The following is a 22,677-nucleotide window of genomic DNA, read 5'->3' as shown; positions in this document are numbered from 1 at the left end:
ATGTCGAGTTAAAACTATGAAACTATTAGGAAAAACACAGCGGTGAATCTGGATGGCCCTGGACTTGACATGAGAGTCACAGATATGGCTCACGAGAAGCAGGAGTAACAACGACAACAACAACAAACTGGTAAGGTTGACTTTATCAAAATCAGAAACCTGCTCATCAGAGCACACTACCAAGAACAAGAGACGACAAAGAGAGGGAAGCAGCCTGGAAGACTGAGAGAAGGAGGGGCACTCAAGGCCAGGGTGTGAACAGAGAGCTGAGAACACAGGAGAAAGCAGTCACTGAGTCCAGCCCACACGCAGTTAGGGCTGGAGGGAACAACTCTGATTTGATCCAGTGCACGCTCTCCTCTGAGGTCATCACAGAGGGGCTGCACGTGGTGACCCTCCACCGTGCTGGACAGACATGAGAGGGCCAATGAGTTCATGCTGCTATCCCTATGTCCAAGCCTGTGACTGGGACCCTCACGTTGCAGCAGCTCTGAGAAAAAAGTCTGGATATAAACGGAGCAGCAGATGAGTGTCAAATGTACTCGGAGAGTACGAAGAAGCTGAAACTGCTGCATATCTCTGAGGTGTGATTCTGGGGCTGGTCCTTCGCTCTGAAGAGGGCTGGCTCATTTCCTGCCAAATGTGACATGAGGACGCTAGAACCTTTCCTAAAGAAGAATCTCCAGCATCTTGGAAGCAGGGAAATAGGGAGAAGCAGCAATGTCATTGTCCTCAACACATTACCAATGACCAGTTGAGACGGAAAGCCACCAGGGTCTCTGTGATGGACAGCCAGAGTGGTGGAGGTGGGGCTCAGACACTCGCACTGCCATGCTCCACCGGCAAGTGCCCAGTAAGCCGTGGAGCACATACATTGTCCAGCCAGTCAGACCTGTGCTGTCCGCATGGATCACATGGTCTGGATTGGAGCTGTCGCCCGGCCTCAAGGTGACGAGAGCAGGTGACTCCCGGGGCGTAGGGTTCCTTCCATGTATGAGTGAGCTTCCAGTTATTGCCCTTGCCTCCTAGTGAACTGTTTTAATTTGTTAGAGAAAACAGCATACCTGTGGTATAATTCACATTTAAAGTGTGTAATTCAATGGTTTTTATTCGATACACAGTTGTGGCACCATCACCATAATCACTATTAGAATATTTTCATGACCTCAAGAAGAAATCCTGTAACCCCATTCCTTCAAGCCCTGGGCAACCACTAATGTATATTTTTTCCCTATAGATTTGCCTATTCTAGACATTTCATATATTATAAATAGAATCATATAATAAGTATGTGGTCTTTTGTGGAAAAAAAAAAAAAAGGAATGTGAAAAGAACCTGCAGCACAGAAAATCTTTGCAAATCATGTATGCGGTCAAGGTTGAACATCCAGACTATATAAAGTACTCTTACAACCACAAAAACGACAAACAACCCAATTTAGAAATGGGCAAAGGACTTGAATAGATATTTCTCCAAAGAAGGCATGTAAGTGGCCAAGAAGCAGATGGAGAGGTGCTGAACAGCACTGGTCACTAAGGAAATGCAAGTCAAAACCAGAGTGAGGTACCACTTCGCACCATTAGGGTTGCCCTAAAACTGAAGATCAGTGCTGACAAGGATGTGGAGCAACAGGGACTCTCTCTATGACAGGAACGCACAATGGCACGGCCACTGTGGGAGACTGTTGGGCAGTGCCTGAAAAGAGGTAGATGCAGAAGAATTAACTTCACGAGCCTGCAATTTCATTCCTAAGTATAAACCCGAGAGAAATAAAAACTAAGTACACATAGAAATTTGCACCAGAGAGACTGGGTGGTTGTCCAACACTGTGAATACACTAGATGCCACTGAACAGCATGCTTCAAAACGGTTAAGTATATGTCATGTGAATTTCACATCAATTTTTTAAGAGCTAATACTTTCAAACTTAAAAAGCAAGGAATGAAAGTCGTAACTAAGGAATTCTACCAGATAAGAACAATTTTCACACAAAGATAAAAGCAGCCACCTTTAATATGGCGCGAGCAGACCATGTATAGAACTCCAAAGACTACGGGAAAAATGACAGTAGCGTTACCTTTTCCCTTTATGGATAATCACATTCATTCAGGTGACTGATAATTCGTGGATGTATTTTCCAAAGGGCAGTGTGCAGACGAGCAAGGGACAGGGACAGAGCTATGAAGGCACAGAACAAGGTTTCTACCTTTCTCTGGTAACTGTCACCAAAAGTTGGAAGCTGAATTTAAATTGTGGGGCTAAACAATGACATTCTAATGTTATGGCATTAGGAAGCCAGAAGAAAAAGTCTTTTCATACAGGGTTTGCCGGGACAAAGTCCAAGGTCAGAGGCTGAGCAGACAAAACCCTCCGGCCCTGTTATGTGCCTCCACCCCAGAGGGAACAGACTAGACTCCCTACGGGAACAGCGGAGCCCCACCTGGCCCTCACTGCAGGGTTTGTCTGGGGCGCAAGAGGGCTGCACCCCTGTTCAGGTTGTAGGGGAGAGTGCAATCACAAAACATACTTAAGACTGCTCATGCTCTGCGACTTCTTTCTAAAAATCACGTTAGGAGTGACAGAGTGCATTACTACATTCAGTCAAATAAGACACATTTCAACGAATGGAAAAGTGTCTGAAGCTGAATGGATTCTATTCATTTTAACAAATAAAACTTACAAACCAGGAGATTTCGTTAAGGGTAGGGATTAAGAGGTAAATTCAGGTCAGCAATGTAATTTTAGGCAGTCACCTTTCTTCATTCTCTTCACCTTAAAATTTAGTTAATGTATGAAAAAGAACCTAGCACTGTTCCTGGCACACAGAAAAGAGGCAGGCGAAGCTCTTCACTGTGCGAGCTCTGAATGCGCAGCATGAACCCCCACCCCAGGCCCACAGGCAGTCGGAGCCCTAGCGCCCTGTGCGTGTGGCTACCTGTCAGCGCTGCCATCATGTGGTTTTCTCGCCTCTTAGGTTGTGAGGTCTTTCCGCTTCGCAGCCTCCGACACAGCCTAAAGCTCAGCAAATGTCTGGGGGATACCCAGAGACCACCTTGGACAGACAAGGGTCTGACACTCATCAAGTGGGCAGGCGAGCACACGGAAGCCTGTTGCCCCACAACCCCTAGGTGCTCTAGAGGTCAATAGGACTTACACTGGGGACAGTGGAGCTGGTCTTGCGCTCAGGAATGTCCGCCTTGTTGGGATTGCTTGCATTCCCAAGCATGGGGCTGGCGGGAGCAATTCCCTTCCCTCCAGCGGCACTGCCACCCGACCTCCGGGAGGGAGCGCCATCTTCTTTGAGGTCACTGTCTGCCGTGCTGGTCTGACTCCTTTTTGGATATGCCACAACTGCAGGGATAGCTGGTCCAGCTAAAAACAGAGAGGTCAGTCTTTAAAAATCAGAATATAGTTTCACATTTTATTCTGTGAAAATAAACATATTCTATAAGATGACCCAAGATTGCTATTTATCTAAAAAAAAACAAAAGGCAGTAAAATCCTCTAAGATATTTCCCATTCATGCATAATGTGTACCCTGTGTAATGAAATCAATTTTGAAATTTCACTTACTAGACCCCAGCTTTCCACATAAATTTTTAACAATGATTATTAATAGGGCCTACGGTTATCCTTCGGAAACCTCTTCAGGGACAGGTACTGTACAGATAACTAACCACACTAATGTGATACACACATAGCACTGAGAACAAGCTGCCTTACCAGGCACAAGTGAGTACTGGGGGGTATTATGCTAATGCTTGTCTTTCTCCACAACACTAGGAAAGATGTCTAATGCCACTCTGAACTTTTAGTGTTACTACTGATTTGCTTTGAAACTTTTGTTACCATATTTCTACTTAGAAAATACAGAATCTTTTAAGATTTAAGATTGTACATGGAAACAGACATTGATTCAATCCACTGACCTCATTAAGACCGTCCACTTTCCTTGTATTACATCTGTGTATTTAGATCTACACACCTTAATCACATGTGCAGAGCCACGTGACCACCACCAGTCAAGACAGAACACTGCCATCTCAAGGGTCTTGCAGACTCTGTTTTCCCAGTCAGCTATCATACACCCCACTCCTCTCCTAAACCCTGCACCACTAACCGGGTCTCCATCTCTAATTCAGTTATTTCAAGAAATTGTATGAATGCAACCACCTGTGTGTAACCCTTTGAGATTTTCTTTCACCACTCAGCACAACACCCTCGACTCACGTATGTTGTTGTGTCAACAGTTCGGTCCCTTCAATTGTGGAGCGGTGTTCCACAGCATGGATGGATCACAAAGAAATGTGATTGTTTATGAAGTCAAATTTGTCAAGCATTTTCTTCCATGGGTTTTAGTGTTTGCAGCCATAGTTAGAAAGGCCTTTTTTAGTCCAAGGTAAAAAGTAAATTATCTCACATTTTCTTTTACTATACCTGCAGTTTTACTTTTTTTATATTCACATCTTCCTTCCAGTTGGAATCTACCCTTGTATAAGATGTGAGAAATGAATGCAAATTTATTTTTCGCAATAACTACTAAACTGCCCAGTATCCCAGTACCATTTACTGATGAATAAATCAGTGATTCTTTATCTTTTTTTTTAAACAAAACAAAGAACCCCTTGTAAATCTGATGAATATCACCCTTCCTAGAAAAATATTTACACACACACAGGGGCTTCACAAGTGGGTCCCAAGTTAAGAACCACAGATACAAATGAAGTTGTGGTTTTGCAGGAATGGGCAGAGAGAAACCACTGGCCTCCAGAGGCAGGAAACAGGGGCAGATGAGAGGAGGCGGGAGCCTGGCGACAGCCCCATCGGCCTGCACTGGGTCTCAGCGGGCATGCTTTACCAGACTGGCCTTTGGAACCTAAAAGAACAGTGTTCCTTTAGCACTTAAAGAACAGTGCCAGCAACATAATTAAATCTTTCCTTTGCTGAATGCTACCTTCTTCCCCGTAAAAAATAAAAAAGAATGTGGAATTGTGTCAATGACTTCCTATATATGTACATGGATTTCTAGAAATATTCTTTTATGAACTTCTTTTGAATATTACAGGATCTAAGAAGGAAGACTGATGATTATGAAAAGACTACTCCAAGAGGAAACATACACGTTATTGGACAGTCACAGGAGCAGGGACCAAAAGTCCTGGGTTCTGTCCTAGGTATTCCCAAATCTAAGTAACCTTCAGGGACTTGGTGAGCTCTCTTGGCCTATTTCCCTGTTGATAAAATGGCAATTTGGTGAGCGTATGACACCATGTCTAAAGCTCTTTTTAATTTTAAGATTTTCTGAGCTGGGGAAGAGGTATTATCAGTCCAGATGGAATCCATATGCTTAAGGAAGAATGAATTTATTAAGAGAGACACTAGATATATGACAGAACTCCATTACCGGCTTTCTCCCAGGATTTAGGAACAATTCCATTTACTTATTTATCCTTGCCTGAGGAAATATTTATTCATTTTAGAGCGAGAGGGAGGGAGGGAGAGACAAACATCAATCAGCTGCTTCACATATGTGCCCCCAAAGGGAACTGAACCCACAACCTAGGAATGTACCCTGCCTGGGAGTTGAACCTGCAACCTTTTGGTATATAGGACAACGTGCAAACCAACCAAGCCACACCAGCCAGGGTAGGAACAAGTCCCTTTTAACTGGATGGTTGGGACCAATTTGTAGGTATTTTGCTAATTGCCCTGCAGTCCAGAGGCCTTGCAAACCCTTCCTATTAGCAACTGATATGATCACAGAAGAGACAGAGACCCAGATGAACACTTGGTCTCTATAACTGCCACAAGCACAGGTCCTGGAGCCAGACCAGGATCCAGCGTCTCAGTTCTCCCCCCAAATAGCGCACACACAGGCAGTTTACTGACGGAATCTGTACAATGTGCTGCTTCAGCCCAAACCATGTAGACAGATGGCATCAGCAGGAGGACAATTGGGAACTGAGCAGTGTCATCACTTTTGGTACAAAACCAAAGCTGTCCACACCTGGAATGCTCTATGTAGTTTCAAGTGCTAGCTCTCAAGGTGAAAAAAATGGAGGTGGACAACGTCCAGAGAAGGGAAGTGAACTGAACAAGAGATAAATTGGATATTCTGTGTGAGGGTGTAGTTTTAAAAGTTAGGACCAGGCCAACATAGATTTGGTCCCTGAACCTTACAATACTGGACTTAAATTAGACACCCCAACAGCTAGAGTGTGGCTGAGAATGACACAGGTCAAAACCCTAAACCAATTAAGGAAAAACCAGGGTACTCTATATTCTCCAGTGCTGTGCCACCCAGTATGGTAGCCACTGTCCGGACATGGCTGTGTAAATTAAATTATTTAAACAAAACTGAAAACCGTTTCTTCAGTTCAAATGCTCACCAGCCGCATGTGGCTAGTGGCTACTGTCCTGGAGAGCAAAGACTTGGTACATTTTCAGCACAGCAGAAAGCTCTACCAGACATCAGAGACAGGAAAGAGAACGAGCCAAGAGTGAGAAGCTGAAGAAGGGGTCACAGAGCGGCAAGTGGGTAAGGGCTCGCCCAGCTAGGACTCACCTCTCAAAAGCCATGGAACGCACTGAGCTGAGGCCCTAAGACAACCATGTCAGCAGCCAGAGAACACAGAAGTCAAGCCCAGCCTGGCCCTGGGAGGCCCTGCACCATGTGAGGAGGCCTCTGGTGTAAGGGAGATGCCCAGAGAGCACTCAGGAATGGTCTGGACTTACCATGGTCACTGTACCGCCGCTGCTTCTGGCTTGAAGAGATACTTCGCTGCACCTTGTGGTGAGGCGACTGGCCAGTGCTGTTGTTGAGGTCACTGCTCGGCCTCACCTTGGCGAGTGAGAGATTGCTGCTGGAGCTGGAATCACTAGCATCCAACTGAGAGCAAACAAGAAAGACAGAGCAAACCACACACTGAACCAAATGGTTTACTAGGAAACTGAATTTCTCAGAACACACCAACCTCTCATCAACAGTTCCCTTCGAAAAAAGCTGCAGCACCACGTACAGACATGGCAACCCCTGCGGGCCCAGGCAGCAGTGCTGCTGCAACTGCTGGGGGGACGCCAGGAAGGACCGGTAGGGATGGTCTTCTTGGCTTCTTGAATCAACGTAAATGCTCTAGTCACTGCATCTGATACTTCACCTCATTTCTAAACTACACATAGCTATAGGTTAACTTAGGAAAATCAAGTCTGTGACAGTATCACCATTAAGGTTATTACCTTAACATATGGACAATAAGAATTAGATTTATTTGTGGGTGCACTAAAAAATGATATACCAAGTGTTAGACACATTTAAAAAAATAAAACCTAAGACAACAGTTTATATAAACTGGTAATTTACATAAAGGATATTTTAGGTTTTTTTCCTGATCATTCTTACCTCTGAAGATTTTCTCCCCAGCAACAAATACGTAGCTGTGATTTCATCATATTTCATTTTACTAAGAGATTCTTGAATTTCTTCTTGGGAATATCCCATTCCCACCATAATATCTAAAAGAAGGGCATAATATAAGTTTACGTGTTTTGTTGGGTAAGAAATCACTGTATGATAGAATTTAAAAAATTCCTTTATTTGACCCAAAAGATCACACATTCTCTAACACAAACAGGCAGTCGGCTTATTTGTGAGTTCCTGAGTGCTACCACAGGAAACTACACGTGAGTTCCTAAACGTGACAACACAGCGAAGCTGACTCATGTAACTTAGGCTCGACTTCCCAGGATTTCCGCTGCAGGCATACAAGTCAAAACAGAAACGTTGCTGTGCACACACGCACGTGTGCACAGAGTAGTTACCTATTCTTTTCTGGTCTGAGATGTCCAGTTCTGGTTCAACGAATGGTTTAAGTTCGTCCTCCTCATGCCCTGCGTTGATCCACCTGTCCTTCATGATTTGCTGAAAGGTGAACTGTTCATTAGTAGCAGAAAACAGTCTGATAATCACAGTATTTAGGAAAATTTACTTTCAACATTTCATTAATTACAGCTCAAAGGGAACGTAAAAAAAAAATGTTTTTAATGCCTCAATTCCCACTGTAAAAGCCCTGGGATAGTTTTCAATATGCTACAGAAACCACGCCAAGTTCTAAAAATACTTTAAAGAGTCTCCGAAATTGTTATTTATTTTCACTCATGCAGTTACCTCCAGAGTGCCTCGCTTTACTGGGTTTAGCACCAGGAAGCGTTTGAGAAGGTTCTCACAGTCTGTGGACATGTAGAAAGGGATTCTGTACTTCCCTCTCAGCACTCTCTCTCTCAGCTCCTTTGGAGAGGTAGGGAGGAAAGAGAACTAGTGAGTCAACTTCGAGGTTAAAAAAGAACCTCCATGGTCCCTTCAGGACATAACATGAAGCTATTAATACTCATTGTTTTATAAAGTTCTGTCAGTTTTCTGAAGAACCTGGACGCAACCGCTTCTCATACCTTCAAGTTCTGCCCGTCGAAGGGCAGCGACCCGCTGACCAGCGTGTACAGAATGACGCCGAGGCTCCACACATCCACCTCTGGCCCGTCGTACTTCTTGCCCTGGAAGAGTTCCGGGGCTGCGTACGGAGGGCTACCACAGAACGTGTCCAGTTTGCTGCCGACAGTAAATTCATTGCTAAAACCAAAGTCAGCTATTTTAATGTTCATATCAGCATCTAACAACAGATTTTCAGCCTAGAGGGAAAACATCGAGACAAAAATTAATCTTAACCAAAATAGAATCAAAACTGTGACAGCATTAGGCATTTCATAAAAGTCTTTTGCAATGATATAAATTAATATATCTCAATGAGAAAACATTCTTTCCAGAAAAAAATGAAGATAAATCGGAATTTCAATTTTTTAATGTTAACAACCAATAAGATGTGAGATAAATAAATTCCAGCACTAATGTAATGAACAAATGGTCCATGATTAAAAAAAAAAAAAAAAAACCAAAACTTTAAAATAGCTTTTCCAATTAGGATAGTAAGAGGCTTTTAAACAATAAGTATTTGCTTTAAGCAGACAGCCACCTTCCATAAAACACTACACAGCTGTGTAAGGGCAATTATAGGGGAGGGGAGATTTCTAAACCTCACTCAAGATACAGATCAGTGAGTTCAATTATTTCAACAAACATTACCTGTGGCAATTACATACCAGGGGTTATGTCAGTGCCTGGATCTAAAATGATAAACAAGGGTCTCTGCTCTCAAGAAGCTCGTGGTTTAGAAGGGGAGAAGCAGAAAAGGAAGTGGCTACGCTTTGGACATAAGTGCTGCCACAGAGGAGGTGCCGGGAGCCACGGGCCAGCTCTGGAAGGGCAGGGTTCCCAGAGGGGGTGAAGTTGAAGCCGCTGCCTGGAGGTTTAGTTGACAGCAGTGGGTACATTGATGAGAGATAGAATATATTTCAAACAGAAAAAACAGTCTGAAAACCCAGAAGGTAAGAGAGAACGTTTTGCTCAAGAAACAGACAGCCCTGACTGGCTTGGTTGAGTGTCATCCCACCAACGGCACGGTCACCAGCTCAATGCTCAGTCAAGGCACATGCACGTGTTTCAGGCCCCAATACTGGCAGGAGGTGCATGAGGGGCAACCAATCGATGTTTCTCATCCTTTCTCCCTCCCTTCCCCTCTCTAAAAATAAATAAATATCCTATAAATAAATGTTTATTTATTTTTAGAGAGGGGAAGGGAGGGAGAGAAACATCAATGTGTGGTTGCCTCTTGTGCACCTCCTACTGGGGACCTGGACTGCAACCCAGGCATGTGCCCTGACTGGGAATCAAAACTGGCGACCCTTTGGTTCATAGGCCAGCACTCAATCCACTGAGCCACACATGCCATCAATAAATGTTTTAAAAATCTTTTAAAAATAAATAAATGAATAATTTTTCTTAAAAGAAAGAAACAGAGATAGGGCCCTGGCCGGGCAGCTCCGTTGGTTAGAGCACTGTCCAGAAACACTACGGTGTGGGTTGGCTCCCTGGTCAGGGCACACACAAGAATCAACCAACGAGAACATAAATAAGTGAAACGACAAATCAATGCCCTCCCCCCCATAATCAAGTGAACAAAAACAAGGACAGTACATGGGAGAGAGATACAGGAGAGAGAGGTGGCTGGGGACTGGGTCACAGCTGACTCACAAAGGGCCAGCAGAGCAGAGTGACTAACAGGAAGTTTGAGTGTCCAACCTCAGGGCAATGGGAAGCCACTGCAAAGTTTGTGCAAGCAGGAAACCGACCATCTTATTTGTATTTGTGTGTGTAAAAAGACTGTTCCGGTTGCAATGTGGGAAACACATGGGAGGGAGAGGCAACACAGGAAGCTGGGAAGACCAGGTGAGATGTTAGCATGATCATTAAGTCCAAGACGCTGGTGGTCAGAACCAGGACAGCAGGCACCGGCACAGAAAAAAGCACAGTCGGGAGACCTTTAGGGTACAGTAGCAAAAGCACTGGGGGCTGAGTGGACAGGAAAGCAAAGGACACAAGAGGCCCCAAGATGAGAAGTCAATGTTCAGTTTAGACAGGAAGAGCTTCAAGCTGTGCACGTGCAGAGCCTGAATTACCCAAGGGCTTAGGTGAAAGTGTCCTTCTGTCAGCTGGACATTGGTCGAGCACTCTGCTCAGCGATGGATGTGGGTCACAAACACGCAGGCAGCCACTGCAGTTACTAGAGCGGACGCTGAATGCAGTGAGGGTAGAAGCAGAGAAGAATCAGAGTCGGTGACAATCATGTGAGGACGCGTGAGGGGAGCACAGAGGAGTGTTCAGGGAAACATGGCCGTGAGGGGGAGGAGAGGAGAGGGCAGGTCTGGAAGGGTGTTGGTGATGGATGACGCAGACTCGTGCAGCTTTGGTAAATGCTGCTGGTGAGGGTGCTGCTGAGAGAGGGAAAGCAGGACAGGGCACACAGAGCGACACAGAGCACAGCAGTGCCTAGGGGAGACAGGACCCAGAACACAGAGGAGCCCCACATCCTGTGACAAGAGGACAACTCTGAGAGGTAAAGGGCGGGTCAGGTGCAGCTATGTGAGGACCTGCTAGGAAAGTGAGGCAACTTCTGCTTGGTGTTTGTTTTCTCTGTGAAACAGGAAACCTTACCCTAGATCAAGAGTGAGGGCAGAGTGAAGGACTGTGAAGGACTGTGAAAGACGTCTCAAATGGCCACTGCTGTGACAGGAGGGAAACAGAAAAGGGTGCCAGGTGGCATGGAGGAGGCTATCTGTCCAGATGGGAGCGTGCATTCTTGAAGGCCCCCATCTGTCTGCTGGTGTGATGATATTTCTCCAGAAACCAACTACAAGCCATGTTAACTGTGATGTAAAATACTTCTAATAAAGTCATTTTCATTTTTAATGGTCTTCACTGTAAGTGGATTAAAGGAGTCAATTACTATAGGACTTATTTCATCACACATACAGCAGTCTATCCACGCCTCCTGTGTCACGGCTGCGTGGATGGCTGCACACACGTGCACAGCACCCTGGGAAGGCGCCAGGCTCACCTTGAGGTCTCTGTGAACGATCCGCTTCTGGTGGCAGTACTGGACTGCAGACACTATCTGGACAGGAGAGACGCCACGTTAACAGTCATCACTGGTGCAGATCCGTAACTGAGATGAGAACATGTCACTGATGTTCACATGTGCTAAATATTCAGTGAGCACTTGAATATCTGTGTGGACTTCCCAACATAATTTTCTTAGGCTTTGAACTTTTTAATTTGAAGAAGTTCAGGAGTGGGGGCAAGAAGAGGTGGGTGCAGATATCCTTCTTGCTCTTTCTAGTTTAACTGGAATGGCTGCCTCTTCTGGGGCCCTATCCCTTAATGTGGCAGTATTTTTGAGAATCTGGGTGACCTCAGCTGTCCCCTGGTCCACGACCAGATGGCTCTGGGGCAAACTTACCAGGCCCCTGTAATCAACTGCAAACCAAACTGGCAGTTCTAGACTGGCCATGGCCAGCTGTTCACCCAGGTTGGTTCTCCTGTTAATTACTTTCCTTCCCAGCAGTCTGCTCCCTACAACACTCTCCTCCTTTTAGCTGATGTGGGTTCAAGGACAGTTAAAGTTACTTCCCTTCTCAGAGGATGTTTCTTCTTTCTTACAACTAGAAGAATAGATTATATACATGAACTACAAACCAGCATAATGATTACTGCTCTCTCAGTAAGGATTCTCCCACTCTTGGTAGATGGGATGCTTGCAGTTGGCTTTTCACTAGTCCTATGGTTAACACTGTGAAACAACTGTTTTGCGGAAATTTCACATTTACTAGTAATTCTTTCAAAAGCCTCCTTTTCTAATTATAAAAGTTTATATGATCATTATAGAAATTTTAGGGAATACTCAAAAATTTATATAAATATATTCCGGTATTACTACCAAGCAGAGAAACCATCTCTTATTGTGGTGTATTTGCTTCTAGTCTTTTTCTTTCCTAAAAAAATATTTTTTAAATTGATTTTTAGAGAAAGGAGGAAAGGAGGGAGAAAGAGAGGGAGAGAAACATCAATTGGTTGCCTCTCATGCGCCCCTGACCGGGGACCTGTCCCACAACCCAGGCTTGTGCCCTGACTAGGGATTGAACCGGCAACCTTTAGGTCCATAGGCCAGCACTCAATCCACCGAGCCCCATCAGCCAGGACTCTAGTCTTTTCTTTAGTATCATACACATGTATGTGTGTACACACACACACACACACACACACAGAAGGCTGGGGTTGTAATGAAAATACCACTTGTAGGCTTCTGGCCAAGATGGAGGTATAGGTAGACACACTGTGCCTCCTCACACAACCAAAAGAAGGACAACAATTTAAAAACAAAAAACAACCAGAACTGACAGAAAATCGAATTGTATAGAAGTCCAACAACCAAGGAGATAAAGAAGAAACATTCATCCAGACTGGTAGGAGGGGTGGAGACGGGCAGCTGGGGTGGAGAGCGAGGCAAGGCAGCGGCTGGTGGACCCAGCCAGGTGGCGCATTGTGGAACGGGCAGGCAGTGCTGCAGCTAGCAGACCACACAAAGCGGTGGCTGGCAGACCCTGCATCCCCACATTTGCGCATAGATAAACCAGGAGGAACGCAGGGGAGCGAAACAGACTGCACAACCCAGGGCTCCAGCGCGGGGAAATAAAGCCTAAAACCTCTGACTGAAAACACCCGTGGGGGTTGAGGGAGCAGCAGGAGAAACTCCCAGCCTCACAGAAGAGTTCGCTGGAGAGATCCACAGGGGCCTAGAGCGTGCACAAGCCCACCCACTTGGAATCAGAGCTAGAGGGCCCAGTTTGATTGTGGGTAGCGGAGGGAGTGACTGAAATTAAGCAGAGTGGAGCAAGCACCATTGCTCCCTCTCGGCCCCTCCCCCACGTACAGCGTCACAGCCCAGAGACCAATGTTACCCTACCCTGGTGAATACCTAAGGCTCCGCCCCTTTATGTAACAGGCATGCCAAGACAAAAAAAAAAAAAAAAGCCCAAATGAAAGAACAGATCAACAGATCAAAGCTCCAGAAAAAATACAACTAAGCAACACAGAGATAGCCAACCTATCAGATGCACCGTTCAAAACACTGGTAATCAGGAAGCTCACAAAATTGGTTGAATTTGGTTGTACATTAGATGAAAAAATGAACGCTATGCTAAGAGAAACAAAGGAAAATGTACAGGGAACCAACAGTGATGGGAAGGAAACCGGGACTCAAATCAACAGTGTGGACCAGAAGAAAGAAAGAAACATCCAACCAGAGAAGAATGAAGAAACAAGAATTCAAAAAAATGAGGAGAGGCTTAGGAACCTCCAGGACATCTTTAAACGTTCCAACATCCAAATTAGAGGGGTACCAGAAGGAGAAGAAGAAGAGCAAGAAATTGAAAACTTATTTGAACAAATAATGAAGGAGAACTTCTCCAATCTGGCACAGGAAATAGACTTCCAGGAAGTCCAGGAAGCACAGAGTCCCAAAGAAGCTGGACCCAAGGAGGAACACACTAAGGCACATCATAATTACATTACCCGAGATTAAAGATAAGGAGAGAATCTTAGAAGCAGCAAGAGAAAAGGAGATAGTTACCTACAAAGGACTTCCCATTAGACTGTCAGCTGATTTCTCAAAAGAAACCTTGCAGGCAAGAAGGGGCTGGAAAGAAGTATTCCAAGTCAAGAAAGGCAAGGACCTACATCCAAGATGACTCTATCCAGCAAAGCTACCATTTAGAATGGAAGAGCAGTTAAAGTGCTTCTCAGATAAGGTCAAGTTAAAGGAGTTCATCATCATATAATAAGCCCTTATTATATGAAATGTTAAAGGGATTTATCTAAGAAAAAGAAGATAAAAAATATGAACAGTAAAAATGACAGCAAACTCACAGTTATTAACAACCACACCTAAAACAAAAACAAAAGCAAACTAAGCAAACAAGTAGAACAGGAACAGAACCACAGAAATGGAGATCACATGGAGGGTTATCAATAGGGGAGTGGGAGGGGGAGAAAGGGGGGAAAGGTACAGAGAATAAGTAGCATAAATGGTAGGTAGAAAATAGACAGGGGGAGGGTAAGAATAGCATAGGAAATGTAGAAGCCAAAGAACTTATATGTATGACCCATGGACATGAACTATAGAGGGGGAATGTGGGAGGGAAGGGGTGGGCAGGATGGAGTGGAGTGAAGGGGGGGAAATGGGACAACTGTAATAGCATAATCAATAAATATATTAAACAAAAAAAAAAAAGAAAGAAAATACCACTTGTTTCTCCAGTCATTGTCAAATGTTAACTGGAGACCACATGCACTCACCTACACTAGACACAGAAACTCAGAGAGCTATTGTATCAGGTGCGGTTTTGGTTTGGAATAAGCAGCAAGGAGAAGCTAAGCTGCGTCAAGGTGGGGTGATGCCAAGTCAGGGCCTCACTCAGCAGATTTCAGCCCAGGATAAAGTGACTGTTCAGGAGACCAGACCGCCTCCCCCTGACATGTCCCACAGCCCCAGTGCCAGTGTTGTGGGGTTTAGAGCAGCTGGTCCTCTGGAAATGCTGTTTCTGTTCTGTCAGCAGGAAAAGTGGGAAACTGAAATAGCTTTGTTTTCCCAAAACAAAGTTACAGGTTTACTGCCTAGAACACAGGTAACTTTTATCACACTTCCACCTGATCCAATTTTCTCTCAGATTTCCCCCTCATGTTGACATTTCTCTAGTAGGTTATTTTCAAACTCTGCTTTTGAATCAGATTTAACAATTTCCTACACTTTCTGAAGGAGATTAAAGAATTTTCTTCTTTTACCTCCAAAGTTCTCAGAAGTAAAATAATGCCACAGTAACGTGAAAATATTCAATAAATTATTGCGTTTTTTTGCATTCTGCTTTCAAGCTAGAAGCAGTTACTTCCAAAGAAGGCTGAGAACCCAGGTGTTTTCCAGGTCAGAATGGAAATGCAAGCCCAATTTAGCCCTGGTCACACGTGACAGGGCAGAAGCAGTAGGGCCTCCAGCCTACCAAGACAGGGGAGGAAACACAGCAGAACCAGGAATCTAGTGTCTCTCTTTCAAAGAACAAGAGCACAGCCAAAACAGTGTAAACAGTAACCAGAATGAGAGTAGTGAGGAAGTGGGAAAAGGAAAACCCATCTGCCAAAGACTGTCGGAAGGGCTGATTTTTGACAGCAAACAGATCATGCTCAGTGGACTTTGTGTGGTGTACCTTCTGCTTTGTCATAAAAAGAAAAGCTTTTTATCTATCAAAGGAGGGTGACTGATGAACACTTGGGAAGCATGGCAATCAGGACAGAGAAACACAGGAACAGCACCATCATGCCCAACCCTCCCAGGTTTGAACAAGCTGTCTTATGGAACTACTGGGGCAAGGAGACAGGGTCACAGGCACTGTTCAGTGCTGTAGACCAAGTCATTCGCTGTCAAAGCACAGAAACTACCATTCCTGAACGGACAGAGCACGAGCGGAGCAAACTCTTGGACACTTCTGACAATCCAACATGGAGTCACTGTTAGCCTTGATAACACTGAGGTAGTGGGGTGTAACGGGAACACCCTCAGAGGGGCTGGACGTATAAAACCACAAATCTGGTCACTTGGATAAGGACCCTGTCTGGACAATGGTATGAGTAGGACTCCGCCCCTGGTGGCCTAGAACTCACTGCTCGACCACCCACTGCTCGAGCTCAGTGGCACCTCGGGTCAGGATTGCAGCTTTGTCGGACGTCTACCCCACTGGATGCGTTCTGCCACTACAGCCCCCGGCCTAAGACTGACACCTGGCTCTCCACCCATGGATGCCGCCAGTGACCAGGACAGAACACCAGATGCCCACTCCACTTGCTGCTATCCGAGAGCTCTCCCTCTGTGTGTAACCTGTGTGTGACTCTACTGGCTTGCTGGGAAGGTCTCCCCTCATAACTGGCACGGTCGCAGTGTGTGTGAGTGACCTGTTCCGGGGATGCTCCCTTGCTCACCACACTGGACCAATTAAGGTTCCCCAAGTACAGGCCTCAGAATTCCTCAAGGAAATTAAAAATCACAATCTGGGGAAGTTCCTCAAGATTTAGGTTAGTAAATGTCTAAGTCCTTCTGACAAGCCAAGTCCCACCAGGGAGATGGGCAGAGGTGGCAGAAAAGAGTTAGAGGTTTAAGTGCTAAAGGCCCCTGCATGGCGGATCCAGGGTCAAAGCTGCCATTGCCACCAGCCTCCTCCTCAGCCAGTAAACCACAGTCCATTAATGTCCACAAGTCAGACACATTCATCTGAGTGGGAAGGAAATTAAGTTTTATGAGGAAAAAAAAATCTTGATTTTAGGCGGTCAATTTATAAAAATTAAGAGTACAGCTAAGGAAAGGGCCAAACAGACTTGTCTTATAATAAACAAAAATTGGAGTTTCCTTCCATATGCCACAGGATAAAGTAACAGAACTGAAAAGAACTTCGTAATTCATCAGGCATAACTTCCTCTTTTATAACTAGAACTGAGGATCAGAAAAGTTAAATGAGCACCAAAACTTAGCTTCAACTTTCATACTTAATAGGTTTTAATTCCAAATACCGTTAGTATTTTTTAAACTTTTAAAATTAAAGGAACAGGAAAAGTTAAGAAACTTATAAGTCCTTAACTATAAACTCTAGACTAAGCAAATCAAGCAGCAAATGTTAAGAGAAATCTTGAAAATCAGCTAAAACTGCCTCTCCAGTTACTGTCTATACTTCTACCTCAACAACCTTATTCTAAGTGAAGAAAACAAAAATTTTTAAGTTCTGGGAGAAATGAAGCTATACTGCCATTTAAATAAAAAACTTGTAACTATGGGAGTACAGAGTCAATTTAAAAGTAATCGAGTACCTGCTCCTTCCCTTCCTCTAAATTAAGGGCAAGCAAACCCTGGCCTGTGGGCCCACGCCAGCCCACCACTTGTTTTGGTGGAGAAGGCCCTGTTGGGCACAATCGTGTGACAGCACCGGTGACACCGTGTGTGGCTGTGTCTGTGACAAAGCTTCAGAGCTGAGCTGTTGTCACACACTGTGTGGCCCACAAAGCCTAAAATACTATGTGCCCTTCACAGAAAGAGCTTTCTGATTCTTAGTCTAAAGACAGCACAACATAATGACTAAAATTTTGAGTTCCAGAGTCACAGGATCTGGGACTGAATCAATGGCAGGTATGCTACTTGCCAGACAACAAATTTTGGGCAAATTATTTAATCTGCTTATGCCTTAGTTTCCTTATTTTTTAGCAAATGGGCATAATACTCCTTAACTCACAAGGCTTCTGCAAGACTTATATTAATGTAGGTAAAGCACCCATTCCAGTGTCTGCAGATAATGATCAATCAATAAATTGTAATTATTATTAATAAAGAGAGGAGACTTAAATCCCCTTTATGCTTAAAACCTGCGTCTCTTTAAAGACCAGCATAAAGACAAAGCAAGGAGGTTAAGTCGTTATTTAACAGAGTAAGTTGTTTGGCTTTGGCTTCTGTAAGAAAAAACTAATAATGAATTTTGGGACTCTAACACTCTCATTGCTAAAAACTTGAAAATGGTTATGAAAGGATCTAGTTTTTTTTAAGACTCAACTGTCAAAAACTAAGGTTAACAGTGAGACTAAACTTGCAATTACAAGCCCAGAAACAGAACCCAAGGATAGCTCTACCACAGTGCTTGAGGCACCAAAGGCACTTAATGTATTTGTATTCAACTGAATGGCCAAGCCCTGCTCCATCCAATGGGCCCTATAACCATTTACATGGGAAAACACTTGTTTGCTTCAGGGTTTAAGTTTGATAACTTTTATCAAATTAATAAACTAAAGGTACTTAATTCATACCTGTCTAAATTTAGCTCTTGCTTCTTTTTCCTTCATTCTTCCATGTGCAACCAAATAGTCAAACACTTCACCTATAATTGAGAGAAATAAAAGTAAGTAGAAGTCCTACTTCTGAGCATTAATTTCCCATAAATTGATTGATATTTCATTTTTAGCAATGCCTTCATTTTTATTTTTAAATATAGGTATGAAGATAAACAGAAGTATGTAGATTTCACACTAAGTCAGCCTTAAGTGTAACTGCGGGCAAAGTTCATCAACAAAATCTTGAAGCTAGAGAAAAGCCTTGAAATTAAATCCTCAGGTTTAAATTATACAACTTTAATTTTAAAGATTATGTTTTAATATAAACTTAGCAATGGAAATTGAAAGTTAAAATGGGTAAGTTATTTGTGTTAAGAGTATGTCTTCACTGTAGGATTATGACAAAAAAGCATTTCCTGAACATATTCATTCATTCCACAAATAGTTATCGAGTACCTACTGACTGCCAGGCACTGTTCCAGGCTCTGGAGAAACAGAGCTGTGAACAAAACAAGTCCCTTTCCTCGTGGCGTTTACATTCTAGCAGGAGAGACAGGTAACAGACAAAAGAATATACAGTATGTCAGATGACAAGAAGTACTGTGGAGAAAAAATGGGGACAGGAACAGGCAGTGTGTCTGTGTGTGCAAGCATGTTGCCGACTGCTCTGAGCACACAGCAAGGGAGGTGGCAGATGGGCACACGGATGGGTAGGAGGGGTGAGGGCCTAAGGGTCCGGTGGGCTTTGGTAAGGACCTGGGCACAACTTATTCTGGGTTCTGACCCTCTCCCCCTCCAGCAGCCAGAGTGATCCTTGTAAGAGGTCAGTCATTTCATAGTCTCCTCTGCCCCCACAAAGTCCAAGTCTGCCAGCATAATTTTAAAACACTTTCATACAATAGAAACAATACAATAGAAACAAATACAATAGAAACCTCTGAAGAGATTTAGGAACCATAAAGTCATCCTTACAATTATTAAGTTATCAATTAGGAATTCAACCCAGATCTCTTTTTCCCTTATTAAAAATGTATTAGCACTCAGATTAAGCAGCTAAACTGAAAACCTCTCAAGGCTATCTGTTGGGGGAAAAACAGCAAACAGCGCTCTCTCCACCCAGGTCAGGGACCTGACGGTTAATGGAAGGACACTGAACAGGGCAGTGCAGAAAGTCCCTGGGTCAGGTTCCAGTCCTGCTACTAGTGATGGAACTCTTGGCACAGAACACCTTTCAAGGATTTAGTTTCATCTTCAAAAATTAAGATGATTTCTGAGTTCCTTCCAGTTCTGTAATTCTGTGATTCTACTAAACTTAAACCTATCAGGCTTGGGAGAAGTAGGTACTAAATTTAAAGAAACTTTAACTGTTCAAAATGGCAAACACAAACAATCAAAGAAAGAGATGTCCTGGAGAGTGCTGTGTTGAGGTGATCAGAACAAAGCCTAAGCCAATAAAACACCACCAGGGGCCCGTGCTTTAACAATGCTCCTCAAGGGAGGGCTGTCTTAGCGAGTCCCTGAGAAACTCAGAGACATGTCACTTACCAGGTTGCATTGCCCATGAGAGGCACTGGCTGGACTGACCCCTCCTTTCTTTCCCAAAGCCCATCCTCTTTCTACTATAACTGGATGTTACCCTCACTGGTGTGGCTCAGTGGACTGGACGTCATGCTGCAAAGCGGAAGGTTGCTGGTTTGATTCCAGTCAGGGCACATGCCTGGGTTGTGAGCTGGGTCCCCAGTTGGGGGTGTGCAAGAGGCTACTGATTGATGTTTCTCTCACACATCAATGTTTCTCTCACACTCTTTCTCCCTCCCTTCCTCTAAGAATAAAGAAATAAAGTCTTAAGAAAAAAGCTGAATACTTCTCAGATGTTTTTATCTTGCCCCATGTAAGAGCAATAGCAATCTCTACAACCTGGTACCTAAACTAGATGGACACAGAAAGTCATGATCAAATAACACAACCAGGAGGGGGATGTGGTGTCAGAAGGCTGGGCTCCACGCCGGGCAAAGGGACTACAGCAAGATGTCCCAGACTCCATTTCTCAAGGGTGAAAGCCTGGCCACAGCACGGACTCTTTGTGACAGTCGAGGAGAGATCAGGTTAGACAAGTAAGGCACTTGTGCACTGCAGAGGCTACACAAATAAAAAAGTAATGAACATCACTCTGCAAGAAGAGTAGAAGGTATAGGACTCCATATAGATTTTGTTCTGCAATTAACCTCCAGCTCTTCCTACTACTATTCAGTTGTGAAAATCCCAACCAAAATTTCCAATCACACATTTAAAATAGAAATCACACAATTAATAACAAATTAGGAATATGAACAAGTGGTATTAGACGCATGCCTACTAGAACTTATTCTTGCTCCCAACAGGCTTCTAATTTTTATTTAATGGTAAACTCACTACAATGAAGCTGTGATTCAACTTTTTGTCTTTAGGTTTTACAACCTGGATCAAAGTGCTAATGATAAAATAAAATCCTAACCCAAACAATTAAAGCTAGAGAGTCACACAGAGTATGTTCCCAGGAGTTTATCATTTCATGAATGCAGTTCAATTCTTATTTGCTGAGAATCTGCCAGATACTGTGCTAGAGGTAGGAAACACAAAAAAATAAGCAGCAAAGCTTCTGACCTCCACAGACAAACTCACACAGGGTTCAAAAATTACAAGCCTACCCTAACCTCAACCCTACATTGAGAATCTTCGTAAGAGACAACAGCCATATACCAGGTCTGTCTGGAAAAGGTCCAGCCATTGCTAATATAATGAAAACTACTTGCACAATGTCAATGTAACCTGGCAGCCAAGGAGAGTGGACTGGAATGCGCATGTGTGAATAATGACAACTTCACTGTACTAGTCAGTGGGGGTGGTAGACAACATTGAGTGGGCTTGTGTACTGTGTGGCTGTCACATTCAAAATGAGCAGAGCAACCAATGTGCATCAAATTTTGTGTTAAACTTCAAGATTCCTCCACAGAACCTGGATCATTTTAGAAGGCTTTCAATGCAATGAGTGCAGCGCAAATACAAGCGTGGCACAAACGCTTCAAAGATGGTCGAGAATCTGTAGAAAGTGATCCACGCTCCGGAAGGCCTGCACCAAGCAGAACACCTGAGACTGTTGAAGGGGTATGGGCTGCAGTCAGCAAAGATCGGCGACTGACAGTGTGAGGACTGGAAGCGGAGCTGGGGGTTCCAGAAACTACTGTGTCCGAGATTTTGTCGCAGGATCCTGGCACGAAACCCGTCGTGGCAAAATTCGTTCCGTGGCTTCTGCTACCAGAGCCGAAGGAACGTCGTGCTGCAGTTGCTAACGACTTGATTCAAACGACTAGCAATGAACTGGATTTCCTCAGGAAGGTCATGGCTGGAGATGAACCGTGGGTCTGCGGCCTGTGTGACCCGGGCAGGAAGGCCCCGTGGTCCCAGTGGAAGTCGCCTGGTTCTCCAGGCCCGAAGAAGGTGCGGCAAGGTCGCAGCAAGGGCAAGACCATGTTAACTGTGTTTTTTGGTTGGGAAGGTGCTGTCCATCATGAGTCCGCTCGCCCCTCTGGGCCAAACAATTAGTAAGGAGCACTGCCTCAGTGTTCTTCGTCAGTGGAGAGATGCAATATGATGAAAATGGCCGCAGCTGTGGGCAACTGGTGACTGGCAGCCTCATCAGACGACACGCTCATTCACGCATCATGTCTCGTGTAGAGATTTTTTTGCGAAACATCAAACCACCCAGGTGACTCAGTTACCCTACAACCAAATTTGGCACTCTGAGACTTCTGGATTTTCCAAAAACTAAAATCACCTTGGAAAGGGAAGAGATTTCAGACCACCAGTGAGATTCAGGAAAATAGGACGGGACAGCTGATGGTGATTCCAACAAAGGATTTTGCAGAGTGTTTTGAAATAGTGGGAGTGACGCTGGGAGATCTGTGTGAGGTCCCAAGGTGCCTATGTTGAAGGGAACTGAGGCATTATTGTCCTGTATACAATGTTTCTCGTACCTCTATTTTTACTATTACTGGATAGCATCGCTGGATACTTTCTGGACAGACCCTGTTTATTCATATCAAAAAATGTCTACATTTATACAACCTTGACGGCAAATAATTACTAGTCCTTAATCTTTGAGGAAAATCTAACCATATGCAGTAGAACCACTATGTCTGGCCTTGGGAAAAATGGACACCTTTAACACTGCAATCTGACATAGAGAAGCAATCCAACATGCAGTACATAATTATTTCAAACAAGCTAATGTAGTGTTAAACTTAAAACCCACGCTTGGAACAAACAAAATGTGGTACATA

At 44.1% G+C, this 22,677-nt stretch overlaps 1 protein-coding gene across 6 annotated transcripts in view; it reads right to left on the bottom strand.

The window, feature by feature from the left end:
- Nucleotides 1-22,677, bottom strand: part of MARK3 (microtubule affinity regulating kinase 3) — a 92,538-nt gene that overhangs the window by 17,144 nt on the left and 52,717 nt on the right. For 5 of the 6 annotated variants that reach the window (XM_053927503.2, XM_053927498.2, XM_053927499.2 and 2 more), the window contains exons 6-13: nucleotides 18,335-18,405; nucleotides 11,505-11,561; nucleotides 8,446-8,682; nucleotides 8,165-8,284; nucleotides 7,819-7,918; nucleotides 7,400-7,512; nucleotides 6,736-6,889; nucleotides 3,155-3,372 (exon numbers count right to left, since the gene is read on the bottom strand). In XM_053927503.2, the coding sequence (XP_053783478.1) occupies nucleotides 3,155-3,372; nucleotides 6,736-6,889; nucleotides 7,400-7,512; nucleotides 7,819-7,918; nucleotides 8,165-8,284; nucleotides 8,446-8,682; nucleotides 11,505-11,561; nucleotides 18,335-18,405 (1,070 nt within the window). The remainder of the gene's footprint in view (nucleotides 1-3,154; nucleotides 3,373-6,735; nucleotides 6,890-7,399; nucleotides 7,513-7,818; nucleotides 7,919-8,164; nucleotides 8,285-8,445; nucleotides 8,683-11,504; nucleotides 11,562-18,334; nucleotides 18,406-22,677) is intronic. The other variant, XM_053927500.2, reaches the window with a different exon arrangement.

This window comes from Desmodus rotundus, chromosome 7 (assembly GCF_022682495.2).
Source record: "Desmodus rotundus isolate HL8 chromosome 7, HLdesRot8A.1, whole genome shotgun sequence".
Lineage (NCBI taxonomy): Eukaryota > Metazoa > Chordata > Mammalia > Chiroptera > Phyllostomidae > Desmodus > Desmodus rotundus.
Note: the sequence above shows the minus strand (reverse complement) of the source record. Positions and strands in the feature narration are given on the sequence as shown.